The sequence below is a fragment of the Pseudophryne corroboree genome, chromosome 7, assembly GCF_028390025.1.
Source record: "Pseudophryne corroboree isolate aPseCor3 chromosome 7, aPseCor3.hap2, whole genome shotgun sequence".
Taxonomy (NCBI): domain Eukaryota; kingdom Metazoa; phylum Chordata; class Amphibia; order Anura; family Myobatrachidae; genus Pseudophryne; species Pseudophryne corroboree.
In genome coordinates, this window is record NC_086450.1 from 135,573,266 (window position 1) to 135,597,614 (window position 24,349).

Consider the following 24,349-nt stretch of genomic DNA (forward strand, 5'->3'; position numbering starts at 1 on the left):
AGCTAGCCAATAAGAATCAGCCTGACCTTACTGGCTACTGCAGATTGCGTCCACCGCGATCAACTGGTCACGTGCCCTTGATTGATGCTTTGCCCACCTCTAGTGTAAGGGGTTGTACACACCCACGTAGCACAGTATCCGCTTCTCATTGGCTCTTGAACACTTTCAGCCCCAGGCCCACGTAGCCCTTTTTCCAGCCCTGTCTTGGGTTGTGACACATTTTCTCAGAATAATGGCAGTGTGCATCATACCAGAAATTGCTGCCTAAGGTTTAGTCCCACTTAGACCATGGTCCCTCCATTGTGCACATAGCTGTAAATATTTGGTGCAACAGGCAGATAAATTCTCATAAACTTGACACAGTTAATGGACTCGGCTTTATCATACAAAAATGATATTTTTTATTCCTTAAGGAAATACAGTAGATGTGCAAAAGAGAAGCTACAGACCAAACAAAGACAGATACTGGAGTTGTAAAAATAAATAAGCTACATAGGGACATGGTAACATACTGTATTTGTGAACTTCTTGTTAATATTTTTACACTGAACAGACATACTACAAGTACGTACTGTTCTTAAGTAGCAGTGAAACCTAAACAAAAAGGCTTTACACATTTGTTTAGATGTGAGGGATTTCGGTGTACTTTAAAATGCGCTGTTGAACCATAAGAAGGTAAATACATTTAAAAAAAACAAAAAACAGTCCCCTGAACACACTTGGTGGATAGACATTTTCTGGGCTCACCCACTAGAAATCAGGAGAAGGCAGCCAATCAATTCCCTCAGAGCTAGTGACATCACTGGGGACCAAAGTAATTCAGTCAGGGCACTGGTTCCAAGTGACCTGATTGGCTCAGCACACAAAATGGCCTTTTCCACTGTTTAGGCAATAAGTATATGTAAAACTTATTTCCATCCAAAATATATATGCAATTTCCCCTGTACATTTAATTCTCCCTGTACCTTTTCTCTCTGAATTTACAATTATCCTCTAAGATAGCACCTTAAAAGGTGTTAACATACAACAAGAGTAAAGTGCGATAACTGCTAGAACTGATATTTTGCCATATTTATATATTAACTCAGTGCAAAATCCAGCCAGGTTGAAGCCTTAAAATGCATGCGAGAAATGGCTATGTATAAATTTCCATAAAAACGTTATACATTATGTACATAAGAAAATGTGATATCTGATTTTATAGAAATACACGGTCATAAATTATATTACAATTTACCTAATATGACCCTCTATAAAATAGCAGAGATTATGGTATTCTATTAAAACGTTAATTTACATAGCTATAGAAAAATGCCGGTTTTAGAGATAACCTCTTGGCAGCCAAAGTGTTATCCAAAACAGCAGCTAGGTTATCCTGGCTTAGGAAGCCTTCTGACACACAGGCAGACAACTACTCCCATCATTTGACAGGCCCTGAAGGCTGCCTACTCCTTGATTAATGATCTTTGGATACGGACACTCTAGATTTGGGACCATCCCCTTTAGAAGTGGTAACATAAGGCACCTATCTAAACACACAATAAATATGCACCGTAATGTAATCCTTTTACACAGCTAACCACATAAAAAAAATGTTTTTCTTTTTTAAAAAGGCACCATCTTAACATTGTATAACACTGATATTCCAGTTACTATAAGCAGCTCCAGCAAGCAGCCCGTTTCATAAACTCATCCATCAAAACTACATATTTTTATAATATACATATATATAAATTTTTCCATTATCCACTACACTGTACAGCGATAGTGAAAAAAACTGGTGAACAAGAAAGGTACTGTAACTAACAAACATTGCCAAGTCCGGGTTGCTAAGCTATTATCGACCAATCAGATTTAAATCCTTTTGCTATGGAATACAGCACCATTTTCACATGCTTCCGCAGTCAGTGGAATGGCGCAATGGCAGGGGGTGGGGTGATATGAATATGGAGCACTGTATTTTACAGGCTGCTGTGGTTACAGCAAACTTGTCCTATGGATTCTTTAAAGGCAGGAATGGTGGATTTGTACACGATACAATGTGTTTTGGTATTGCTCCAAAGACCAAGTAGGTAGCTGGCAGTTCTTAGGCTCCTCCTGGCAGTGATAAACATGGAATCTAGTGCATTGTTCCATATCTAAATCCGTGAGCTTCCTACAGAACTGCTCCATAATCCAAAACAGTCATTGCAAGACATATTGGTGGACACTGACCAGCAGACTCCTATCTTCCAGACAATTTTTGGCTACGTCTTATCTTCCTGTTTCAAAGCAAGATCATGTATTTTTGGAGATCTGACTGGTCTAATTATCAGGATCTTTTTTCCACTAATATTATTTCTCCTAGTCATAATGAGCGATCTATTTGTAGCTCCAAGAGATGGAAAAAAATGTATACAATCATGTCAAGTGTAAGATGCCCCCAACACAATAAAAATATACGTGACCCTTTTTGTTGCTGCCAGTATGGCTTACACAAAAACCCAACTGTTCTGGTCACACGTTTGACTCTATGAATGATCGCTTTGGTTTGGTAGAAGACATTGAACTTAAATTAGTTTCTTTAGTCAAAAGGGATTGTGATCTCAGCATCGCCTCTTGGTATGACTGGGTGACCGACTTGGACACTCTAGGATCCTGGGTAAGACTAGATGTTTGACCCTTTCCATCATTATCCTTTGAGTATATACCATTGTGGGCAATCCCTCCGTATACGTTTGGCATGGTTTTGTTTTGATTGCCATAACCAGTTGCCTGCCTAGCAGGTATCTTCTCAAAGTTTGTAGACTGAACAGTCACGGGAGGATTTGTGTTTACATCTATTGACTGGTTTTGCCAACTACGGCCTGACTGAGGATTCGGCAGCAGTGTTCTGGCTGTTTTGTCCATGATCCCCATAAATGGTATGTTTCGTGGTCTATATTCGGCAGGTCCGCTTGAAGTTTGGTTGGACTTCGTTTCTTTGCTTCTCACATCAGGTCCCTTAACACCTTCGGAAAAACTGCTGCTTGCTGTCAGGCTGTGGGAAGCTATCCTTTTACTCTCCTTCACTACCATTTGTTTTTCATGAGAAGTCTTTTGTGCCTCTTGAGGTGCAGGGAGTCCCACAAGTCTTTCTGTAGTTTTAGATACAAAGGGGCCAGGGGTCTTGTATGACTGCAATATCTCACCAGGCTGCTTATGGACAGCGTGTCCTGATGAGACCTTCTCGCTGAACACAGAACCATGAGTTCCAGAAGTCACAGACTGTGCCCCATCTGCAGAAGGACCTCTCATACTACCTTGGTTGGAAGACTGTCTCAATGGAAGAGGGCTTGGAGGTGCTAAGGTATTAGACACCTGATTCTTTGGAGCAGAAAAACTGTTCCCAGATCGAGACAGAGACTGCAAAGAATTCATGTGTTGATTGGTTTTCACGATTTGTGCCTGCTTTGTAGGTCGCTGTAGTAGAGCTTGTTGCAGACATATGTTTTTCCCTGGATGTTCCTCGGGAGACTCAGAATTGTACTTTTGATTAACATATCCCTGCACTCCGTTATTGTTGGCCAAATCTTGTGGCTTTGAATTTCCTGGGAGTTTATCAGATGTTGGAAATTCCTCCTCTCTTATCTCCTCAAAACTGAAATGATTGTCCAGTGTTTCTTCCAGAGCTTCGTCCTCTTGGTCAGAGTCATTTCTGGGTGGTGGAGGCGGCTGGCACTGCTTCTGCTGTTGTGTCCTTTGCTGCTGTTTGAACTCTTCTTCTACGCGAGACAAGAGTCTTCTTATTTCTAGGTTGTTGGGGCATAATTTCAAAGCCTCATGGAGATCGGCAAGAGCAGCAACAAACTGCCTGAAAATGGGAAGGGATAAATCATCATTAGATTCTTCATATAATGAAATCACTTTTTCTTATGAAACAAATAAATTATGTGGATGGGATATAAAAAAAAAAAGAATCCAGTTTATCATTCTTAATATCATGAAGCCAGAATGGTCTGTTCTTCTAGATTTAAACATGGACGTACGTGGATATGGGATGCGTTTGGGATACCGGCAGTCAGGTAGTATGGTGTGTGTGTGTGTGTGTGTGTGTGGTAGGTTTAGTCACCACCTGGGAGGGTAAGGGTAGGGTGAGGCTGCGAGGGGGGGGTGCTTCGGTTTTGGCACCTGCGGGGGAGGGGGGGTTAATCCTACCTGGTTTTCCATTTTTAAATGGTTGCCTCTTTAAAACATCGGCCTAACATGTTGGGAGCTTACCGATGCCTGCAAGGCGCAGACTATTACATTAACTCCTTAGTGTTGATAAACTGTTAAGTCCACTTGACCTACATAGTCTGGCATATTACGAACCCTCCACTTACTCTCATAAAAGGCAGCCATATGATGGTCTTAAACCAAAGAATGTAGACTATAACTTGAGGTCACTATTTCCAATGGAATGACTAATGGTTGAGGCCAGAGGCACAGGTTAAACACAGCAATGCCACTGAGTCAAAGTTGGAAATGACAAAATAAACCAGCCACGCAGTTTATTTATCTGATTACACACAGAGACAACCTACCTGCTGTTTCGTTTAGCTCTTGCCCTTGCGTAATAAGCTTCATAACACTTTGGTTTTAGCTCCAGTGCCTTGGTTGCAAATTCCTCGGCCATGCCAAAATCCTATTTCAAAAAGAGGAGGTTGATATTATAACTTTGTTCTACTGTTCTTCATTCTTTCAACAAGACACCAGGTTAATAGCAGGACACTAGATACATATTATGAGAAGCAGACATAGATTAGTGAGGAAAGAGTTATTATATGATCCAATGCCAACACTGCAAATCTCAGACTGGGGCACAGGGATCCCATACCTTCATATCACAAAGGATAGGTGAGGGATCCTGAGAATGGGGGAGATCTGAACCTGCTTCCTCCTGAAAAACAATCAGCGTGACCTTCACCTGCCCTTCCACACAGAGAACACTCAGCAGGGTAATGGCTGATCAGCACAGCCACCAATATAACGTGCAACTCCCTCTCTCTCTGTCCTGTTACCAATCTCACATATGTCTGAACACGCACCTCATAGATCTAACACACTTATAAGAAGATTATCGTTTTCTTTTGCATTTAATGAACAGAAATAAGAATTACATCTAATGTTTGTGATGGGCTTACACTACCCATTCCAATAAGACCTAGCCTCTCCTAATGCTATTAGACCGAATGATATATAGGTCAATTCCATATGTGTAAAGCTGTAAAATGGTAGAAGTATAGAACACAGTTCTATACATTGTCCCTTTCTAGGTAAGTGTACGCTGCAGAAAAGTCTTTTACTTACGTTTGTTTTTCTGCGACATCTGGACATATTCAGGTAGAGAGAGACGCGCAGCTCATTAAACGCTTTCATTTCTTCTCCAAATCCTTCCCGAGGAAACTTTCTAAGAGCATACTGATATCTCTGTGCAGCTTCTTTCATCTTCCCCTTCTGTAGGAAACAAGCTCAATGTTTGGCGGGTGTCCTCTATGATGTTGTGGAAATATATTAACACATCCAGCACAGGGTTTGCTTGTGTGCACCTTTCCTACCTCACTACACTGTTTTACATTTTATTGAAACTTCACTGCTGTTATACTGTATATCATACAGTATGTGTACAGATTATTCTCACACCACAATAGTTCCGTTTGGGTGCCATGGACTTTGTGAATTGGTGTGCTGTAATAATCTAAAGTACGTAGTGCACTATTAGTGACTTATTTATTAACAGGTATTTATATAGCACACACATTCTGCAGTGCTTACAATCTGTACTGTACATACGCACACACACTAAAGTTAATTTCTGTTGGGAGCCAATTAACCTAGCAAAATATTTTGGGATTATGAGAGGAAACTGGAGCATCCGGAGGAAACCCTGCACTAACATGGGGAGAATATACTACACACCGGGCAATGGTGGGAATTGATCCCATGACCTCAGTGCTGTGAGGCAGTAATGCTAACCAGAACACCAACTGTGCTGCTTAACTTAGTACACTATTAGCAAATGAAGATGCAAGATACAGGAAATGTGTGATACAAGTGAACAAGGACCTCTGTCCTTTGCCTTTTTCCCCAGATTACGTAAAATAGGACACAAAATCTGGGAAAAAGTACTCAAGCAAAGGAATCACGCACAGGATTCACTACCCTTGGCAGAGAGTCTAAGTTGCACCAGGCGGATTGTGCCGTAGAGCAAAGAAAGGACGGGAGTATGAGTACACTCTACTCTGCTAAATAATTTAGGAATACATTGTAAACACTTACTCTGTACAGAATATTCCCTTCATCCATTAACTTCTGTAGGAGGATAATTAGAATATCTGGCTTGGAGGTTGCCATAGCCCATGCCGCATTACCTAGAACAAAGACAAAAAGAATGTAATAGGCGGGAGAAACAAGCATTACAGTGTCACCTGCATACAGCAGAGGCAGCCATTTTGTAATGTGATTCAATATTCATGAGAATGCAGATTCATTCTCTACAAACTATTGACATGAGTGAGGCAATAAGATGCAGTATATTAATCTTCTATAAATCAGTGACTGCACACAGAGCATAAATGGGACAAGTCACTGATACTGAATTAGTTGGATGTTGAATATTGGTTTGGTCATCAAACTGGCTGCCTCCACAATATGGAGATGACAAGATCGTTTTATTTTACTATTTGTTAATAACTTCATATGTAAAATAACGACAGATTTTTTTTTACTAGGGCTCTTGTGGTGAGCATACAATATAGCTATTTTACAGCATATGTCAAAGCAACCCTTAATGCATGTTTCTTCCTTGAAGCAGGGCTACTTGTCCAGTAGAGTGATACACAACAGATGTCTCCCACACAATAAGGCAGCAGGACAGGAAAATGACATCAGTTTCCCCTAAGTGAAGCTTCATGTCATTAAACGTATTGTTATAAATGTCGGTCAGACAACTTAACTTATTACCGCGCTGCAAGATAAATGACTAAACACATAAATACACACATACATACAAAATAAATATCTATCTATCTAGATAGAGAGATAGCAAAAATCAATCATGCACATTCAATGCTTATGTATTGTATGCTTTAGTAACAAAGAGTGAATAGGACACTTGTAAGCAGGCTTAACTTTGCTAATAGTTGACCAAGAGTGTCCATGATTCTTTTTGCTGAGAATGGTTCTATAATAAGAAATGACCCAGGGAGACTTTGGGAAATATGTACAAAAACTCGGAGAAAGAGATAAAGTGGAGAGAGATAAAGTAACAGCCAATCAGACCCTAACGCTCATGTTACTGGCTGTGTTTGAAAAAAAAAAAAAAAAAAAAGTGACAGGAGCTGATTGGTTAGGGCTTTATGTCTCTCACCTTCATCTGCTACAAGGTTTTATACCTCTTGCCATTTGACTGAAAGGACTTAGGGTGGGTACACATCAGTACAAAAAGTGTACACGGCCGATCAGGCGGGTGATGAGACTCTGCATCAGCAAGCGTGTACACACATGCACGACGCAGGGGAAGACAGTGTGATGTAGGATGCCAAGCACAGCCAGAAAAAAATATCACATGCGACCTGTGGGAGCACGCAATTGGGCATACACACTTAACGATATGCTGATTTGCCGGGAAATGACTAATTGGGCCCATATTAAATGTGTACCTACCCTTAGACTTACCATGATTACCACCCAGTAACTGGGAGTCAAAGGGCCTTTGTGCTTGAACCAACATTCACCCTGCCTCAAGTTGGCCAGGAACTTAGAGGATAACTACCAAATTTTTACTGGACGATGGAGATCATCTTCCAACATGTACAATAATGAACCAGATGATAGTGATAGGATCATAAATCAACATTGTGGTGGTTTTAGGGTAACACGTGCTATGGAGTCAGGCTAAATGTCTCCAGCAACATCACAGCGTGTCACTATGACTGTGATCTCATCACCCCCACATGTCTATGCTTTGTATAGTGCAGAAGTCTAGTGTGCCATAAGGATGATCCCTGACTGGATGGGTGTCGATGGCTCCAATTATCATTGGTATTATTCCTAGTTCCTTAGATTTCCGTGTGCACAAATGTATAATGTGGTAAGGGAAGGACCCCACATGACGACTGTTCTACGTGCCTCAGAGCTGGGAAACAGTGGGCATATAACTGCGTGGAATTTATCTTTAATATATTTGGGGCTGTATAATAATTCTAACATTGTCCTATTCTTGCAACAAAGTAAATATGTAAACTGCTCATATTCCATAGCTGAACGGATATCCTTACCTAGTTTGGCTCCTTTCCTAAGCAGCGTCACAACAACGGACGTGTTTCGACATCCTATGGCCCGATCCAGGGGTCGCATCCCACTATAGTCGACGTGTTCAATCATAGCTCCATTATCAACCAAATACTGCACCTATACAGGCCGGGAATTCAGAGGGTTAAATACAACATACATTAAACTATCCCATTACATAGTGTCTGCACTGAGCAGACGGCATGAAACAGATATGCAGCAGGAATTACCATCTGTTCAGTAGTAGGGCAGAATGCTACAGTGTAGGTGACCTTGCTGCTCTACCTTCCACAATGTAACACATCCGGCCTGAGCAGCAAGTCCCGGCTGGCCGCGGTCATTAGCACAATAAATATGACAAAGAATTAACTCTTCCTTCAGCTGTCACAAAGTAACACTTAATGTCATGGAGAATTGCTAGAATTATGATCGAAAGAACAAAAAAATTCTTTACTAGAAAATAGCGTATATAAATTAGTGATGGGCAACAGGTGGCCCTCAAAGCCTTCACATGCAGCCCCCAGCTCCAGCTTTGTTGTCATATTTATTTGCTATAGCTTGTAATGCTGGTTTGCAAGACCTGCTGATATATTATTACAGATCTAATTGATGAAATGCATTAATGTACCACTAAGGAGTAATGTGTCTGTGGCCCTTTTGATAGAGGGCATCACCTTGGAGCGTATCAGGTTGCCTATCACCGATACAGATGTGAGCAGGGGTGACAGGAGGAAGAGGGGTCTCTCTGGGGGACTGGCTACGCCCCCTTTACTTACGAAACATTCTAAGAACGCACAGGTATTCAGAATGGCATGGCCACACTCCCTCTAGTACTGGGGCATGAAAGCTAGCAGCCCGGATGCATGTGAATATACTACAGGTCTTTGGCAGTCTCTGATCACTAGTAAATACAAATGTCCATTGTAAGACTTGCATAAAATGATGTAGCTACAATAGGTGCAAGGGGTGCAGCTGCTCTGGGGCTCACAGCCAAGGGGTTGAACCATCTCCATCAAAGCCCCCTGTGTATGTGTGCGTTTCTCTCTTTTAGTCATTGCATGAATCCTAGGGGGGCACTCTGCCATAGGGCCTCCAAATATCTAGCTATTCTGCCTCCACTGTTTGAAAGCGGCAGGTTCTCTTTACACTCTGGGGGGAATTCCAGGCAAATACATCCGCCCAGCCAAATCAGTGCGGCAGTCCGATCTCACACCAAAGTGTCTGCAGTAGAGAGGACTTTGTTGTAATTTGGGATTCGGCCAGGCGGGAAGAGAGTGCAAGATGCAGAGAAATTGCTGGCGATTAAATGCCGCAGCAACTGCAATTCACACCCTTCATCTGGAATTGTATTTCCCAGTCTGTCTCTGGCTGATGGGACGTGTTACCAATCTACAGCAGGATCAAAAATGGACAGTTGTGTCTTCACTATTTTGGCAAAAGTGACACTTTTCAACTGCTACAAATAATGGGACTTCCTAAAAAAAAAAAGTTATAACTAAAAATAAAATGTACATTGTCGTACAGTAATTCTGTTGCTGAACCTATACAATGCAGTGTATGTGTAAAATATCAATAACCTATATGGATGAGCAAAAATGCATTATAAGTTTTAACACAATGGAGATTGATCCAAGCTTGCATAGAGATAAAGTGGAGAGAGATAAAGTACCAATCAGCTTCTGTCATTTTACAGGCTGTGTTTGAAAAATGACCGAAGCTGATTGGCTGGTACTTTCTCTCTCTCTCTCTCCAAGGTTTGATACATCTCTAGTGTTCATTCTAGCACCCTGCACCTTTCAAATGCTGTGCAGTTCCTCTTTCCTGCCTGTGGTGTCGCTCTCTGCTCTGGTGTTTCTCAGCACACACAGGTCTGTATCACAGCACTGAGTAACAGATCAGAGTGTACTGAGAAGCATCACAGCAGAGAGCGACACCCCAGGCAGGAAAGAGGAAATGCACGGATTTTGAAAGGTGGAGGGTGCTAGAATGAACACTACATCTCCCCCATAGACTACAGGGATTAGTATGACCTATTCGTGCAGACGTGAGTGGAGGAGGGCTTATTTTCATCATGCGTGAAGACATGTAGGTGTGTGATATCAACACAGGGAATGCAGTCTCCTGCTATATATCCCCCCAGCTCCCACAGTACCAGCCAGCAAGAGATAAACTCCTATCAGGAAGAAGCAAAGCTCACGCTCACCCCTATACACACACACACACACACACAATTTATCCTCACAATGCATGGATCTGCAGAGCCAAGAGAGCTTTTACACCAGGAATGCACTCTGCTGGCATCTACACAATATGTAAATAGAAGATTAGTTCTGAATTGCAGTTGCAGAATCCCATGTTTATAATGTCAGGAGGTTGCTTAAACAGTGCTGAAAGGATAATATATCAAGTGAACCTTTCACCATATTTGTATCATTTAAATATTTAACGATTTAGCTTACAATTTCAGCATCTCCATAGAATGCAGCCAGGTCCAGCGGTGTACGGCCATTCCTGTCCATCTGGTCAATGGTAGAGCCTCTTTCTACTAAGCACTGGACGACAGCTTTGTGGCCCTTGAGACAGGCCCAGCTAAGAGCCGTCAAGCCTTCTTTGTCAAGAGCTGCAATGTCTGCGTCTGGAGAGAAGCGGAAACATTGCTGTTTATCATTCCTGACACTACATGCTAACTCATCAGTGACATTCTCATACACTGCTGCTGTAGGGACAGGGACATGGGACCTGTCATATAAGGTGCTCTATACAATGCATTCTCTATACATACAGCTTAGACACATAACAGGTAAACGTCAATATCGCACTGAAAATCCTATCAACAAGTGAGTTCCCAGTGGGGGGGTGGGAGCACTAGATCAGGCCTAGCCAACCTGTGGCTCTCCAGCTATTGTAAAACTACAAATCCAAGCATGCCATGTCACAGTTTTGTTATTAGGGAATGCTAAAACTGTGGCTAGGCATGCTGGAGAGCCACAGGTTGACCAGGCCTACAGATGAAAGAATAATGCATTCACATGGGGACATCTCTAAACATAAAATGTAACATACAGATGTGTCCTCATACACCTTTGCTGCAGTCACACCAATTAGCCCCTCTTGGCACGCCAGGTCGCGTGAGAATCTTCTAGCGTCGGACGTCTTTTTCCCCCCCGAAAATGTGTCTTCGTCACAACACTGTTACTGGGAAGCACGAGGAGACTGTGCTGATTAATTTGATGTATGACACTTGTAAATCTGTGTGCGACTGAGTCTCTGAGTCTGTACACAATCTTGTAGCAGCCGCAGTTATTTTCCAAAACAAGTTGTGTTCTGCTCCGTGTACAGATGCAGTCACACACAGTATACAAGTGTCATATCAACGTAATCTCACACTACATGGCGCATTGAGGCTAGATGCAAGAGGACACGTCTGTACGTACTCATCATAGCCATTACAGCAGTTTCATTTGTTAAAATGTTTAACGTACAAGTGAGCTGCCAGGTGCTGAATGCAGTGGCCAGATCATACGTATTCCTTTCTGAAAGGCATTATGCTTTCTAGGAAAACAAAAAAACCTATTTATTTTGGATTCTGATGTGTTTGGCAAGGCTGCCATCAGTGGGGAAACAGCCGGGACTCCAGTCCCAGGCCAGCACTACCGAGATTATGTTAATTTGATTGTAACTGGCCAGCCCTGGTGTTTGGACACACATAATATACATGTAACCCTCTGCATTTTCGAGTTAAATACAATGTGATCTTCTGTGGAAGAACTACCGCCACTACATTACTATGGATCCCGAAGCAGAAGGGAGCCTCATCTGAGTCTGGGCTTCTCTGCACATGCGTGAGCTGAGGCATGCTTACAATTGGCCCACACTCCGAGCTCTGGAGAATGCAGTATCATTGCTCGTCCCTTCAATCATACTATGGTTTTAAAACATATACTTTTTGAAAATTACAGGGTACTTCTTGTTCTAGGAACTGAATTTTGGAAATGAATCAATCAAAATGTATGCACTCACATACAGACGTTTTGGGTTTTTCAAGTGCAATATCTCCTTATTACCAGAAGATGACACTGTTGCAACTGCTTTTGTACAGCTGTGTCCTCAGTCACGCCAAACAGCCCCTCTAAGCGCCAGGTCCTGTGCGATTCAGATACACCGAGCATCTTCCACGCTCAAAATATGTGCCTTATTCGCATAAATAAAACTCCTGGGAGTGACATAACTACATTGCTAGATTGCACTGATCAATTTGAAGTGTGACATTTGTATATCTGTGTACAAATAAGTTTGAATCTGTGAAAAAATGCTGTGATAGGAATAAGATACAAATATGGCACTTGGTGTATGAGAACACATCTGTATATATAAATATATATTTTAAAAAAAATGGAGCATCCTTTTCAGAGGTAATCACAGCAACAAACCACATTGTGTTGTGCAGGTTTACAAACATTCTAAAGCCACATTATAGCACAACAGTATATATTCAGAACAAAATATTTCATTGCAATAAAACAGTGCAAAATTCAATTATGTTTCAACTGATAACCCACCGTTATCCATCCAGGACTTAAAATTTCAGCTCTACAAATAATTTAACACCACAGTTTAATTTTACATTTCTTTATAGTGGAGATAGTTTCTCACCCTCTGACAGAAGGAACTCCACGGTCCCACAATGCCCCTCACACGCAGCGACCATGAGAGGAGTCCTGCCTTGCTTGTCACTCAGATTCACATCACAGCCGTGTTGCATGAGCAGTCTTGCCACCTGCAGGGAGCGAGGGACAAATGATACATCAGGGGACGTGACACAGTAAAGGACCCTGTCATTACCATGTTCCTTCACCTCAAGATTACTTGCTCCCTCCTCAACATTGCATGCAAGCTTCAGGCAACTGAGGAGGAGTTTTACGCATGTAAATATGTTTGTGAGGAAAATATCCCCCTTGAGAAGCAACAATCTTAGGTAATGTGCTAAATACAGATCATTAGGCTCCACAAGGAATAAGTAGATCAGCAGTCATAAATACAAAGGTTCCGATAGTATTCAAGGCTTCATACAGACTGCAATCAGTCCGCTGCTCTCCAGACTACAGGTCTTCTGTATGAATTATCAGAATACAACTACTTGTTAAAACGTGATCAATAGTTAAGGTTCATGAGCAGACGAATAAGACTTACGTTTTATATATAATTACAGGTTGAGTCTCCCTTATCCAAAATGCTTGGAACCAGAGGTATTTTGGATATGGGATTTTTCCGTATTTTGGAATAATTGCATACCATAATGAGATATCATGGTGATGGGACCTAAATCTAAGCACAGAATGCATTTATGTTACATATACACCTTATACACACAGCCTGAAGGTAATTTTAGCCAATATTTTTTATAACTTTGTGCATTAAACAAAGTGTGTATACATTCACACAATTAATTTATGTTTCATATACACCTTATACACACAGCCTGAAGGTCATTTAATACAATATTTTTAATAACTTTGTGTATTAAATAAAGTTTGTGTACATTGAGCCATCAGAAAACAAAGGTTTCACTATCTCAATCTCACTCAAAAAAGTCCGTATTTCGGAATATTTGGATATGGGATACTCAACCTGTATTACAAAAAAAAATCAATATTGCAGCAAACAGAATTTACACATTTTAGCGGACCACAAGCCTTCCAAATCCCTGCCTATGCTAGACTATACACTGTTTGTAAACCAAATATTTGCTGTACATATAGATAATCCTAGGAAGTATTCATCCTGGCAATCTGAGATTCCTAACATAGGGTAGTGATAGACCTCAGGTGCACCTCTAGATAACAAGTATGCAAGATTTTATCTCTGTTCTAAATATTATAAGGCAGTGGTTCTCAAACATTTTTGAATCACGGCGCCCTAGAGTATCAGGATTTTTATCACGGCACCCCTAGGCCAAATTTTCTGATTGAGAAATTTAGAAATAAATATTAAATGAAGTAAATTGTGTTTATATGTCATCGTTAGGGACAGTTATGTGGTGATGGACAGGATATGCTTGTGTTTGTCCACATATTCTATGATTGACAGCCACCAGCTCTGGTTTTGCCTATTACAGTAATCATAAATAATTTGAATTGGTCCTGGACCACCAATCCAAGGCACTCCTGCAAGTGTCCCGAGGCACCCCAGGGTGCCTAGGCACACAGTTTGGGAACCACTGTTGTAAGGGGAGATGTACTAAGATGTACTGTTATTTTTTAAACACAGCATGTAACATGCAGTTAGGAGCTGATTGACTGGTACGTTTTTTCTCTCCAAGGCTTAGTACATCTCTCCCTTAATCCTTTTCTATAAAAAAAAAAAAGGTAACACAACCAACACTTTTAGCTTTGCACAGTGTTACATCTGTACTCAGAATACAGGCCCTGCGCACTTGTGTCACAGTGTAAGTAACATTTCTCAGAATTTGAGGATCTTCCTCATATCAGCAACTGGTGTAGAATGTAGAGCTGTAGGGGACTTGACATTTCATAATATTGTGAGGGAATGTTGGGGATAAACCTACAGACATTTTTTCTGATAAAGTGTGTGGGAGCACTGCTATGAGCCACACCACATACAGAATGCTGCAGTCCATCAACTTAAGCCTGGAGAAATAGCTGCAATAGTTGTGATGATGTTTTCTGGGTGAGGGAAAAGATATTGGAACATGTGTATGCGCTGGAAGCGTTACACGCTGTTCTATAAAGCATTGTGAGTGGATATTGAGACCTGGCTGGGTGCCAGAGCAGCATCTCACACTATAAAACTAGTAGGCGTTGTATGGAGGTATTGTGTATTGTCCTGGGGCTGTATGAAGTGTCATGAATAGCTGTCTCCACTATAAGAGGATAAATATAAAAAGGAAATGGCAGAGGGGACTCTGCAAAGGCACAAAGGCCCAGACTATCTCATTAGAATTTCTATGGCAGCGTCTTCCAGGGACAAATACAGTCCTTTCACAGCCCTCTTGTGCTAAATATTATTTCACCACTTTTTAGTGGGGCTTTCAGGGAACCTGAATACATTAATTCTCCCCGTGTTATAGAAGCTTTCCTTTGCAGACTGTAACTTCATGTCTTTCCATTTTTCTATCTCTCTTTCTATTAGTATATATAATGTAAAAAAATGTGGATAACACATATTAGCCAGGTAGACTATAACAACACCACAGCATTTTCTGGGGTGCTTTCATTTACACAAACAAAAAATATATATGAACAACAGGTTTTCTTTATGTGCAATTTAGCAAACCATTTATACAATTCATCTCTGGTTGTGTGTGCCGTACAATCATAAACAGAAACAATACAAGAGCATAGAGAGATAGAGGGGTTGTCACTTAATTTTTACAAATATATTAGCTCACTGAAAGGTGATGCGGTCAGGATCCCAACAGTCAGAATCCCAACAGCACAATCCTGATGTCAGAATCCCGACGGATGACGAAGGTAAGTACTGGGGTTTGCCACTAGGGGGAGGGTTAGGCAATAGGAGGATGGGAAGTTAGGGTTAGGTTGAATGGGGGGGGGGGGGATGCTTAGGGATAGGTTGCGGGAGGGGACGCTTAGTGTTAGGATTAGGGATAGGAGTAGGGTTAACATACTTACCGGGATCCGTCATGATTCTGACTGTCAGAATGCCACTGTCAGCATTCTCACCGTCGGGATCCCAACTGCTGGGATTTCGTACCCGACCCACTGAAAACTGTTCCACCAAACATGAACACTAGGTACACAAAGCGAAGATACCCCATCACTACAGAGACAGCCCTGGAGCAGGAGCACCCTGCATGAACACGCAAGTTTTTGGGTTGATTTAATCACATTGTTTGGATTGGATGATGACTGGCTCAAACTACAGAGTCTGTTCTTCATGACCTACTACCTGGAGTTTGGCTATCAGACAGAACAATTAGATCTGCTAGTATAAAGCTGGCTAAAGGTCTGTGTGTGACATCCGTGCAGATGTTTCAAACCTCAAGCCTTCGTGAATAGATCCCTTAATCTCTCTCCGAGGCTTGATACATCTCCTCCATTATCTCCTGGTGTCCCAAGCTCCAAAAGTAGGTCATAAGTTCATTGTGCTAAGGAACCTATGTCTGAAAATTTAATTATCCAGCACATTATAACACACAAACATTTGTGGGGATTTGAGAGTTCTGCAGGTAACTATGGATGCCCATAGCAACCAAAGAAAACTTTTTTTTTTTTTAGTATCGTTTATTTAAAAACAACCCAAAATACCTCATTGGTTACAATCAATAACATTACATTGTCTACAGGCTATTAACAGGGTAACCATTCTGTAAAAAAATCATAATGTATATTCTCCATTACTGTACCTGCCAGTATCCTTGGCGCACAGTGCAGAAGAGTGGGGAGATGCCACGTCTGTTAACTCGTGACAAGATTGCTCCATGGTCGAGAAGTAACTCGCAAACATCCAGCTTTCCCCGGCCGGCTGCCGCTGTGAGAGCTGAAGCACAAAAAGCAGACTGTTATAGTACAGCTAAAAACACTTCCAAAAACATATAAAACAACAGTACTTTGGCATTATAAAGCATGGCTATATTCACTCAAGCATCAAAAAAACAGATTATACTGAACGTGGATCTCCCTCTCCCAGGACATCTCAGCGTGTTTCAAGATTACGGAAGTCCGGAGGCTATAATATCGAGCCTACTGCTCTGTGTAGTTTATATAATGGGACTCGCGGGACGTCAAAAACCGAGAATGTGTCTACTTTATGAAATATTTAACCTAGCAATGCCCTTGCGCTAAATAAAAGGGCACAATTTGTTCCACTGAAATTGATTACAAGTAGAAATTAATTAAACATTCTGTCTAGAAGGCTGTAATTCACTCACACAACAGATGTGTATGTGACAAGAATGTAGCGATGGCTTTGTTTTTAAAATATACATATTGGGCCTGATTTTGGAATGTAAGTTCTGTCCCCTTCCAGCGTTCGGAAATCCTATAGAAACATCGGCATGTATTCTGAATCAGACGAACCTATGCGATGTTTATGCAATGGCAGATGGTCTGAGTACGCAGGTCTGTAAGATGCACAGCGTTATGTCAGAACGCATAACAATCTGCTATTATTGGTCCTTTTATTTATTTTCATAAACACATGTATACACTGGCCATCCAGTTCTGTATAGGCATCAATGATTCTCCTACTTTCTGTTATTTAGTTTTATTTATATAGCGCCAGCATATTCTGTTGCGCTTTGAACAGTATACAAGACTATGTATACGAGTGATAATATGGTGACAGGAATAACATGATGTCAGGGGCATTACTGTGTGGGTGTATAATAAGATGACGGGCATTACTGTGTGGGGCATAATATGGTGACAGGGGCATAACTGTGGGGGCATAATATGGAGCCAGGGGCATTATTGTGGGGTTTTAATATGGTGCAAGGGGCATAATATGGTGTTGATCGTTTGTCAGTCCCGGACCCCACAATTTCTGATGGCAGCCCTGTATGTAAGAAGGTGGAAAAGAGAACAAACAGCAGACGTAACCTTCACAGACTAGTACTGTGCTCTCAGTTTCTTATTTCCTTTCAATAAATTTCTTGGAGATTGTACAGCTGGGAGTCTTTTTTTTTTTTTCAATAACCTCTTTCAACGAGGCCAACATTCGCCTTGCACCATTCTTAAGCAAATTATTACAATGCAATAAGAAGCCATTTATCTAGCACTTGGCTGTAATACAAGAACTTTAGTTGTGCCAAGTATGAGTGCAGAACTGTGCAGCTAGATGAATGATACAAAGTGTTGGCCAGCGACAATTGACTCGTTAATGTGTCTGACTTCAGATAATTTATTAGTTTACGGATTAGCAAAACCAGAGTCTTTATTTCATACCAGTATTAACAGCCTAGAAAAAGTTTGGGAATATAACAAAATAAAGCAGATAAAACACACAAAAAAAAAAAGCTGTTCTTGAACCTTGGTATGAATTGTTAATTGATCATTGATGCATCTGTGCAGTAGGATGGTCTGTTTGTTGAAATATTAATGCATGCCCTTATAGTTCTTGTGATTTCAGCCCAACCACATGGCATCACTTTTCTTGGAATGCCAGGTGTAATAAGCTCTGACACTCATGCGATATTAGACGGGCAGATCCATAAGGTAACAGGAAGGAAGGATCACAAATACAGATAGATCGCAACAGTACAGAAACACCTAACATTTGCATATTATCTTCCCATAATTAGCTATAACAGCCCATATCCGAAAATCCAATACAGGTTGAGTATCCCTTATCCAAAATGCTTGGGACCAGAGGTATTTTGGATAACGGATTTTTCCGTATTTTGGAATAATTGCATACCATAATGAGATATCATGGTGATGGGACCTAAGTCTAAGCACAGAATGCATTTATGTTTCATATACACCTTATACACACAGCCTGAAGGTCATTTAATACAATATTTTTAATAACTTTGTGTATTAAACAAAGTTTGTGTACATTGAGCCATCAGAAAACAAAAGTTTCACTATCTCACTCTCACTCAAAAAAGTCCGTATTTCGGAATATTCCATATTTCGGAATATTTGGATATGGGATACTCAACCTGTATCCAAAATCTGCCCAGTGCGACTGAGATTGTGACAACTTTACTATCTGTTGGTTCAATTTTCAATTTGTTTCCTGCTCAAACTTATTAAAAACATAGAAAATTACCTTCAGGCTATGTGTACAAGATGATTAGAAACAAATGTATTTCGTGTCGAAATCCGTCCCCAAGATCTCTCATTATGGTATGCAAATATTCCAAAATACAGAAAAAGCCAAAATACTTCTGGTCCCAAGCATTTCGTATATATGGGAGGCTCAACCTGTAGTTTTGCAATGGGAGGCGGTTGATAGACAGGTAAAAGATAGACAGCCATTAGTTCGACACTATTTGGTCGACAGTCAAAAGTCCGACAGGATCAAAAGTCCAACAGCCAAAATGTTGACAGGGTCAACACTTTTTTTTTTAGGGTTTTTTCATGCTTTGACAACTTTTTTTTCCCATTTATTATCCATGTTAAACTATTACCTTTAGTAACCTTGTAGCAAGTGACGTGGAGCAAGCCACCGAGCACGAAGCATGGCGAGCAAAGCGAGCCAGCTAGGGGCCGAATTTCAACAAATTTTGGGAAAACAAATGTTTAAAAAGACAAAAATATTTTGCGTGTCTACCTTTGGACCATGTCAACCTTTTGACCATGTCGACCATATGGTGTCGACCTAATGACCGCCTATCTTTTAATTATCTAACTTGTATACCACACCCTTCTGCACATAGCATTTTTGAAAACTAAAGCTGAAATCTATCGTGTATTGTTGATGTGTTGCTCTATCCACCCAGCCGCCAATTACCTTGATAATGAAGTTATTATTATCCTTTATTTATATGGCGCCACAAGGGTTCCGCGGCGCCCAATTACAGAGTACATAAACAAATAATCAAAACAGGAAAACAGCAACTTTTACAGTTGACGACAATATAGGACAAGTACAGGGTAAATAAACATAGCTACATCAGCAGATGACACTGGAATAAGTATCAGGTGGCAGAGGACTGCTGGAGTTGAAACAGTTTAAGATTATTAAAGAGAAAAGATAAGCACATGAGGGAAGAGGGCCCTGCTCGTGAGAGCTTACATTCTAAAGGGGAGGGGTAGACAGACAGGGGTGACACAGATGGGGTACATAAAGAGCGTGGAACAGAGGGTTAGGATGAGATTTGGCTGGGTTTGGTGAAGAAGTGGGTCTTGAGAGCTCGTTTGAAGTATTGTAGAGAGGTGGAGAGGTAGGGAATTCCAGAGAATTGGAGCAGCACGTGAAAAATCTTGGAGGTAGGAGTGGGAAAAATGAATCAGTAGGCAGGAGAGTCGGCGTGTATTAGCAGAGCGAAGAGGACGGGTGGGAGTGTAAAGGGGTATACACACGGTGAGATATTTTCTTTCGATTTTGACTATATAGTCAAAATCACAAGAAAAGCTAGTGCAGATCGCAAGGTGAAAGTCACCTTGCGATCCCTATTCGATCCCGATGCGTGGTCCCGCCAGGTCGGTATCGCAAGAAAAGATAGACTGTGCAGGCAAGTCAATCCTTGCTAGATCGGTGTACTATCTAGTTCATCTCACATGTCAGTTACATCTCACATAAGCCAAAATCTCACATAAGCCAAAATCGGAAGCACACATAGTCCATATCCCAAGAAAAGTTAGTCAAAATCGGTGGTGCTGGGCACCGGGGAGTTCAGGGGAAATCGCAAAGTGAAACTCGGCCATAGCAAGGATCTCACCGTGTATACACATCCTTAGGGGAGATAAGGTCAGAGATGTAAATGGGAGATGGGTGGGTGAGGGCTTTGTAATACCAGTTTTCCACTAGCTCAAAAAGCACGGGTAAATGCATGGGGGCGCGCATTTACCCATGTTTTTTGCTAGTGGAAAAGGGTCCCACTTCAAAAACCCGGATCAAGTGATCCGGGAATCCTACCAGGGTAGCTTACCGGGTTGAACACGAGTTCAACCCGGTAAGCTGTGCAGTGTAAATGGAAGCGGTGTCGATGGGACACGGCTCCCATTCACAGTGTATGGAAGGACGGCGCTGGGAGATCATGTGATCTCTCAGCGCTGCCCCTACCGCGTCGCCAGCAGCGTCAACAACCCGGCAATATGCCGGGTTGGAGAGTGTAGTGGGAAAGGGGGCTGAGCACGGGCCGCAGCCGGGTAGCACATGTGTCAGGCTCCCGTCTGCGATCCGTGCTTCTAGGTGGAAAAGGGGTATAAGTGAGTGTGAGAAGCTTGAAATGGATTATGAAAGGTAAGGGAAGCAAGTGAAGGTTCACCCGTTCCTCTGCAATCTCTTCCATTTTCTAGGCCGCCAACACGCCCCCGTACTGATAATAAATGGGATGTATTCTACTAGAAGGATTGTGGTGCTTTTTATTTTTAATTGATTAGTTTTTAATAAACTTGACATTTTTGCAAGGTATTTACCCTTTACCCATGTTACCACACATAGGGCGGGATGTACTAACATATGCGATCAATATCGCAATGCGGTGACGGAGGCCCCCCGCGATACCTGTGAGGTGGTCTGAGGGGGGGTCTCAGTCATATCCCTGGGCTCTCCAGACTCCTCCCACACTGGAAAGCAGCAGCAGGCTGCCCCTGACGCCTCCTCCTCCCCCCCGCAGCCGGAAGGACCTCCGGCTGCGTTGCTAGGGGGGGGGGGGGGGGGGAGACTACCTTCCAGGACCAGGACTGCCTGGAGGAAGGTATGCCGGGGGGGGGGGGGGGGGGGGAGAAATGTACAATTTGTGGAAGTAGAGAAAAGTGGTACAGGTACTGACTAATGAGCATCGTTATATAATTACATTTTTGTTTTTATTATCTTGCTTGTACGACCCTACCTCCACAATGTGATGGGGTGACCCCTTTCCAGCTTTTTCTGCATTTGGGTCTCCTGCCTTTATTTTCCACTCCATACCCAGCGATGCTTTTGAGGACACCCCTGCAAATTTGGAGCTACATCATTGGTCATGCCCGTTACCGAATCAAACAGTCTGAACAGAGCCGCCTTTATCTAGGCGACTGCAAACCAATAGCAGACAACTAGGGAGCTTTTTGAACTTCTGCACAGCATGCCTGTCCTTACCCTCATTCCACGCAGCTGTGTCTTTTACTTTACAGCATTTTACTGGGAAACACACTTTGGTGATTTAGAGATGTATAAACTCACTTCAGGTATTTATTAAGCCAAGAAATACACAGCCTGGCAATCACAGTATATGAATGTGCAACAGATTGCTCATTAAAACATCTATTAGAGTAGTTGCAAGTTCAATAGGAAATAGGTTCAAAGAGATGAGAATAAGAGGCTGCATTAAATCCATCACAGAGAGCTTCAGGAAGAGCAGAGCAGAGGAGACAAGAAACAAGGGTCTGGACCTGGTTCCACAGAATGCAGGAAACACCAGTAATAGGATGGGGGAGAGGACACAATAAAAGCAAAAAGAATGTTCCAGATAATTATGGCCTGTTGTTTAGCATGGATGATGGCGGCAGCCTGTGAGCTACACCCTGAATCCAGTTTACCATATTCGGAAACTGGCTAACCCACAGTGTTCTTAAATAAACAGTATCATGGCAAAGCTATGCTCAGGAATTCCGGCTATTTTTGTGCTGAGAATTAACTCTTATCTGATAGTAACCCTCTTGGCAGGCGTATTCCCACTAACTCTTCCCCTGCCAGGAAAACTGCTTTTTACAGACCACATAGGGTTATGTTTAAGCAATGAAAATAAACAAAAAATACCACAAATAATAATTTCAGCAAACCACCTAAAACACCCCACTAGCTGAATGCTGGTATAGATTTACTGTACAGCAACAGGGCAGGGGGAACCCATTAAGCTGACAGATCTTTGATCTTGTTCCAACAAACATGACAGGAAGTTTAAATTAAATTGTTAAAAAAACTAGGATGTTTTTGTCATCCCAAAACAAAAAGGCACAGAGTTTTGAGAGCAGGATTAGAAAAGGGTACTAACAGATCCAATAATGATATCCCAAGTAGGCCCGTAGCCTGCGACAGATCAGGTGTCTTTGCAGCGAGCTCACAGCAGCCTTGACATAAGTCTAATGTAAACGATGATTAACACCATACAAACCATCCTCTAATTATGATATTAAAGCTCTCGCTTAAAGTCTTGCCAACCCTTACTATCTTCTTCTATTCTCTTCAATCCGGATAACTCGTTTGTGAAACTTTAAACAAGAATACATGACTGAAATGGGTTTACTAGATTAAATAGGTTACATTAAAGGATTAAATTAATGAAAGGATTCCTGTAAATATGTTATTGCAGTATATACCTGAGAAAGGTGCGTTCTAGAAGCAAAGGTCACAGTGTGGCAATATGAAGGTAGATTGCATTGGTGAGACATGCATTGTGTGTGGGGAAGAAGGGATCCGCCCATACAGGGAAGAAAAAGCAGGTGTGAGCACACATAATTGCTGAGAGTGAGGTCTGGAAGACCGTTACAGCTGGAGGAGGCTGCTGCCCTTTTGCACAGAGCCCAGGTGGGTCTGGAGCAGACAGTCCAAGTAGCTCTACAGTCAGAGCTCAGCGTGTTTGAAGGCTACTGAGGGCCAGGAGGCCAGTCTAGACCTGAATGGACAGGGTGGACTACCAATCTCTGTGGATGAACTGCTTTTGTGAAGCTGTGGCAAGCAGCCAAGGCAGGCCGAAGTCTGTGTTACCCTGCAGGTAGCAGGCAAGACTGTGAGAGACTTTTGTTGCAGACTAGCTGCCCATATAGAGAGCATACCCTCCAACTGTACCTTTTTAATAGGTACAATACCTTTTTTTATATGGTCTGTACCGATTTTTGGCTCTCCAAACTTTCATTGAAAGTATAGGAAAAGGGGAGTGACCACATCCCCTTTACCCGTGACCACGCCCCTTTTTTCATTTGTACCGATTTTTGTGTGTAAAATGTTGGAGGGTATGAGAGAGGAGCCAAGCAGTGAGGCAGTGCCATACACAGGAACTAGGCGGTTTATTATTTTCCTGTTTGATTATGCTGACAGTAAAGCATCATTTCATTTATTCACCGGAAAAGCTGTGTTTGAAACCTGATTTAAGCGACTGAGACACTGCACCAATACACCCATCTAACATACTAATTACCCCACGTCACCACAACTGTGACAAGTGTAGTGAGTAGGTTATATTATATACTGTGCACTGAATGTCAGACTGACTTTCTATAACCTGGAGTTTATAAAGTGGGTCTGTCACTATGAATTAGCATGCTCTAATTTAAAGGTGCACTTGTCCCCTGTATACTTCCTGCCCAAATCTAAACTCCTACCAAACCTAAGTAGGTCCAGACCTAAAGGGGGGTACACACCTAGAGATGTGTGCTGAGCGATCTAGCACAGACCACACTCAGCATACATCTCTCCCCCCACTCAGCGT

The 24,349-nt window shown here is 41.9% G+C and overlaps 1 protein-coding gene across 7 annotated transcripts in view; it reads right to left on the reverse strand.

Moving 5' to 3' along the window:
* Positions 1 to 377: 377 nt before the first annotated feature.
* Positions 378 to 24,349, reverse strand: part of TANC1 (tetratricopeptide repeat, ankyrin repeat and coiled-coil containing 1) — a 426,026-nt gene continuing 402,054 nt past the window's right edge. For 5 of the 7 annotated variants that reach the window (XM_063933681.1, XM_063933684.1, XM_063933679.1 and 2 more), the window contains 9 exons: positions 16,676 to 16,809; positions 12,946 to 13,069; positions 10,752 to 10,927; positions 8,280 to 8,412; positions 6,280 to 6,371; positions 5,311 to 5,457; positions 4,838 to 4,900; positions 4,545 to 4,645; positions 378 to 3,832 (listed from right to left, as the gene is read on the reverse strand). In XM_063933681.1, coding sequence (XP_063789751.1) covers positions 2,497 to 3,832; positions 4,545 to 4,645; positions 4,838 to 4,900; positions 5,311 to 5,457; positions 6,280 to 6,371; positions 8,280 to 8,412; positions 10,752 to 10,927; positions 12,946 to 13,069; positions 16,676 to 16,809 — 2,306 coding nt within the window. In that variant the 3' untranslated portion in view covers positions 378 to 2,496. Of the gene's footprint in view, positions 3,833 to 4,540; positions 4,646 to 4,837; positions 4,901 to 5,310; positions 5,458 to 6,279; positions 6,372 to 8,279; positions 8,413 to 10,751; positions 10,928 to 12,945; positions 13,070 to 16,675; positions 16,810 to 24,349 lie in introns of those variants that run through there. The other 2 variants (XM_063933682.1, XM_063933685.1) reach the window with 2 other exon arrangements.